We start from the raw sequence: 4,667 nt of genomic DNA on the forward strand, positions 1-4,667 counted from the left end.
AATTCCTTACATGTTGAAAATACCACAGGTGAGAAAAAAGAAATATACCTTAAAATTCACACCTACCTTCTGAGATAAGCAATCCATGTCACTCATGTTGTCCATTCTAACTGGACTTATTTAAAAAGGAACACAGAGCTCTCTGTTTCTACCTCTCCTACCAGTGGCTCTGAAATTCACACTTTCCTATAGCATAATGGGGATGACATAGATAATGGAACTTTCCAGATGTTCTGAAAGCTCTGTTCACAGGGCTGCCCCTCTGAGGTCATAGGCTTCAGCTCCCCGAGTAGTTTCCTGGTAGAAGAAGAGAGAAAGGGAAGCTAGATAATGAAGAGGCAGCATTGGGGTTCTGCTGGGCTTTCTGCTGTGGTTCCTAGTCCTCCTGCAATGGCCGCTCTTCCCTTCCACTGAGCGGCTTCTCTCTTGGAAATTTTCCAGGAACACTCCGCGTTCACTGTAGAGGAAAAACTGAAGCAGAGTTACGAATTAACACAGAGAAGAGGAAGGAAGCACCCCACCAAACAATCCCTCTGGTGGCTTGAACTCCTCTCTTCTCTTCACTGGAAGGGCTTGTACCCAGGCCCTGGGGCCAGTCACAAGGCTTCAGCGTCTGTTGCTAGGGAAGGAGGGGCCTCTGCTGTGCCCAGATACAAGACTGGGCTTGACTCAGCTCTGTGTCCTGGCTTCATCCTTTGCTGGAGGCCAGCTGGCCAGCAGGAAGTATTGGTGACGGAAAGGAAGGTTTAGCACTGACCCAGAAATGCAGAGGTGACTGGCAATGAGCGGCTGTGCCTCTGGAGGCGTACAAATGCATAGAGTGGTGGTTAAATTCTTGGGCCCGACAGTCAGACAGGTCTGGGTTCAGACCCTGTCCTTCCCGGTAATTAGCTATGTGGCTTAAGCAAATTGCTTAATCTCGCCAAGCGTCCTTTATAATGTAAAATGCCAACAGTGTGAGAACCTACCTCATAGGTGGATTCGAGGGTTTAATGAGACAACACCTGTAAAGCAATGTGGACACAGTAGACGGATGACCAACTTGTCCCAGTTTCCTGGGACTTCCTGGGTTTTAACACTGCAAGTCCTGCATCCTGGGGAACCCCTTCAGTCCTGGGGAAACAAGGAGAGTTTGGTTACTTGACACAGTAGGCACTCTGTAAACGTGGCTAACATCATTCTCATGATAAACACAGAAACACATGCACACATACACTCATACACAGACACTATATTAGCTGTTGTCCAAACAAGGGAACTGGCCTGGAGCCTTCATGCTTCCATCAAGCACCTGCCCAGAACACAAACATTTCTGAGACTCATGATGAGCATTACGTAGTACCAAGTACTTCCGTTTCTCTTACCTCTTCCTTAAAGCTGGGCTTTCCATACTTTCAGAATAAACTTGAGACTCCTCATTCCTTACATTTGCACTCTTTACCATAAGGTATATATAGTTTCAAATAGTGTTTGGAATAAATGAGCCAGTGACAGGGTTTGAGATTTTAGACAGAAATGGGGTTATTACCAGACTTCCTAGAATAGTGCATGGAATCCCATGTCCCACAAAAAACCCAGCAGCTGTAACCCAACAAAGTAAAGAACTAGAAAAGGCATGGTATGATGCTCATTGCATGTCTCCTACTCACTTGTGTGTGTGTGTATGTGTGTGTGAGTAGGAGACATGCTTCTGTCTGAAATTCTGTGTGCTTTAAGTCCACCTGTGTTTAAAAACATCAAACCAATAATTACAGCTTCCATTTATTGCTCTATACTAGCTTCTGGCACTGTGCTAAGCACTTAATGAGCAAGTCTTTCCAAATCTTCTCAACAATGCAGAAGATAAATACAATTATTCCAAGTTTTATGACTGCGGAAACTGAGGAACAGGGTGGTTAAGTAATTTGCCCATAGTCACACAGCTAGGTCAGGGGTAAAGCTGGAACTTGAACCTGATTATGGAATCTGCTCCATGGCTTTAGCCAAAGCCTACATGTAGTCTGAAGAAAGATAGAAAATAAGTATCTGTCAAAGAGAATGAAAATTCCATCATCTCTCCCTGCCTCAGGCCACTTCACTTGCACCAGAACTGTTTGCTGACTTCATCAGTTCAATAATTTCCAAGCAAGGATGTGGGCCTCAAATCCCTTAATCAACTTTAAGTATATAGGGTTGCCAGATAAAACACAGTTGCCCAGTTAAATTAGATTTTCAAGTAAACAACATTTTTTTGGTATAAGTATGTCCCATTCAATATTTGGGACATTCTTATACTAAAAAGTTATCTGTTGCTCACCTGGAATTCAAATTGGACTGGGTGCCCCATATCTTTATTTGCTAAATCTGGCAATACGGGGAGAAGAGGTCAGCTAGGTTCTAGACTGTCCTCATCTATGTGGTGTTAACAGCTTAGATCTCCACCTGCTGCTGGAAATTTTTGCACATTTCGTATTCAGCGTCCAGTGCTTCTGGCAGATCTTTTCTGAGGCTTGAAACAATTGCTTAGTCAGGTTAAGTAACTGTGGAAAAGTGCACATGGATTTATTGACCCATTAAATGGTCAGCAAGAGCCAAGTCCTTGTGCTACAGAGCGATGCTAAGGTTCCCACCGTCAGGGAATATGTAAGGTAGAAGAAGAGGCAGCCAATACAGGAGGAAAAGCAAAATCTGGCTGGCTGCACAAAAATGCCAGAGGTGGAATGAATTAGAGGATTCGCAGAGGCACCCCTAGAGGGCACCCTTGAACAAAATTTCCAGTGGAAGCCCCAGTTCAGATTTCCAAAGCAACACCCAGCAGAGACGGAAGGTTGCAACGCTTCGTTCTAAACAAAACAAAACAAAACAAAACAAAACAAAACAAAACAAAACAGTCCTTTCCTGAGTCCTTTCCTACTGCAGCTGGAAAAAAAGCATGAAACCAGATAGGACTGCCTGAAACATAAGAATTTAGGGACACTTTTCTGTCCATGTCTTCCTATCTTTGCCATTAGCTTCCCCTTTCTTGGCAGTTGCAGAGTTAGAGCAGGATTCCTTATCTTACTATCCCCCAGCTTATGTCTCTACCCACCAGCCTGATTATTTCCAGAAATATTAGTTGGTGGAAGTAATACATCATTGTGGGGGGGTGGGCAAAATTGGTGAAGGAAGTCAAAACATACAGACTTCCAGTTATAAAATGTCACAAGGATGTAATGTACAGCATGGTAACTATAGTTAACACTGCATTTCAATATTTGAAAGTTACTAAGAGAGTAAATCTTAAAAGTTCTCATCACAAGAAAAAAAATTCTGTAATTATATATGGTGACAGATGTTAACTAGGCTTCTTGTGATTATTTTGCAATATACCCAAATACCAAATCATCACGTTATACTTGTACACCTGAAACTAATACAAAGTTATATGTCAAGTATACCGCAATAAAAAAGAAAAAAAAGAAAAAGAAACCAAGCAGCCTTTAAAAGACACAGGAAAAAGAAATAGCAATACATTAAATATTTTTGAGCCCCTCCGATGTTCCAGACAGGTGCTACATTCTTTACAGCCAGTACTGCACCAGTCCTCACTACGACCCCGTGATAGCTTTTCTCTTTCCTAAAGAGTTATCTTCCAGGTCGCAATGGACACAGGTCACAGAGGAGAGAGAGGTCAACACAGGTCCCTGGATGAAAGGGGCCTGAGAACTGTGCAGTAGCAGGCCAGTCTTCAAGTCTATCCCTCCATTTTACAGATGAAGCTGAAGCTCAGAGAGGTAACTCATCCAGGGTCACACAGCAAGAGTGTGACCTGGTACCAGAGCCCAGGACTGCTGGCCTCCAGTCCATGGTCTTCACCAGTACGCTCTATGGCAACTGTTCTCAACCCAGACAACTGGGGACACCTGCCAGTGTTTGGGGACATTTTTAGTTGTCTTCAGGGAAGGAAAGTACCACTGGTCTCCAGTGGGTAGAGGCCAGGGATGTGGCTAAACATCCCACAATGCACAGCACAGCCCCGTTAGCACAGAATTTTCCCGCCCAAAACGTCAGTAGCGCTGCCCATTGAGAAACCCAGCTGTGTGGGCTGGAATTGGGGTCAGGGAACATGTGCTCTGGCTCTGACTTGAAATCAAAGGATTTGGGGTTAGACTTTTTCATTTAGAAAATGGTGCTACTAATCTAACCGGTCTTTAAGGACCGCACAGGCTCAAGACATTTGCAATTGGTTGAACTAATGGTTGAAGTAATGGTTGAAACCTTCCAGTCAAGGTCGTACCTCATCACTTGTCTGTCCTGAGTTCCAAGGGTAGTTCCAGAAGAGTCGCTTCAGGGTATTTAGGCCGGGGAAGCCCTAAGACCCTGTGACCACCTTTCTTTGACACCTGTCTCTGAGGGGACCCGGGCACTCGCACTCCAAGCCAATAGTGTAGGAAAGGCAGCTGTTTTTGAGCCTTAGTTTCCTCACATATTCCTTACTCTGCCCCTGTCTTGTCGGGGAGGCTCCCAAAGGCTGAGGGGACCGCGCACTTTCAAATGCCGCCGCGACGCCGGGGGTGGGGGCGGTGGGGGCGGTGCCGGGTGTGCGCCTGGGCACGGTCCTTCCGGCCGCCGGGTGGCAAAGCGGGGCGGAGGGGCGGGGCCACAGCCGAGGGGCGGAGGAAGGCGGCCGGCGGGGGTGCGGGGATGCA

At 45.7% G+C, this 4,667-nt stretch overlaps 1 protein-coding gene across 1 annotated transcript in view; it reads right to left on the minus strand.

Annotated features, from left to right (window-relative positions):
* DNAH3 (dynein axonemal heavy chain 3) overlaps positions 1-4,664 on the minus strand; it is a 150,344-nt gene extending 145,680 nt beyond the window's left edge. Inside the window, exons 1-3 of the mRNA XM_064478501.1 lie at positions 4,256-4,664; positions 969-1,113; positions 67-471 (exon numbers count right to left, since the gene is read on the minus strand). Coding sequence (XP_064334571.1) covers positions 67-105 — 39 coding nt within the window. The 5' untranslated portion in view covers positions 106-471; positions 969-1,113; positions 4,256-4,664. The remainder of the gene's footprint in view (positions 1-66; positions 472-968; positions 1,114-4,255) is intronic.
* Between the last annotated feature and the right edge of the window lie 3 nt (positions 4,665-4,667).

This window comes from Camelus dromedarius, chromosome 24 (genome assembly GCF_036321535.1).
Source record: "Camelus dromedarius isolate mCamDro1 chromosome 24, mCamDro1.pat, whole genome shotgun sequence".
In the NCBI taxonomy this organism is placed as follows: domain Eukaryota; kingdom Metazoa; phylum Chordata; class Mammalia; order Artiodactyla; family Camelidae; genus Camelus; species Camelus dromedarius.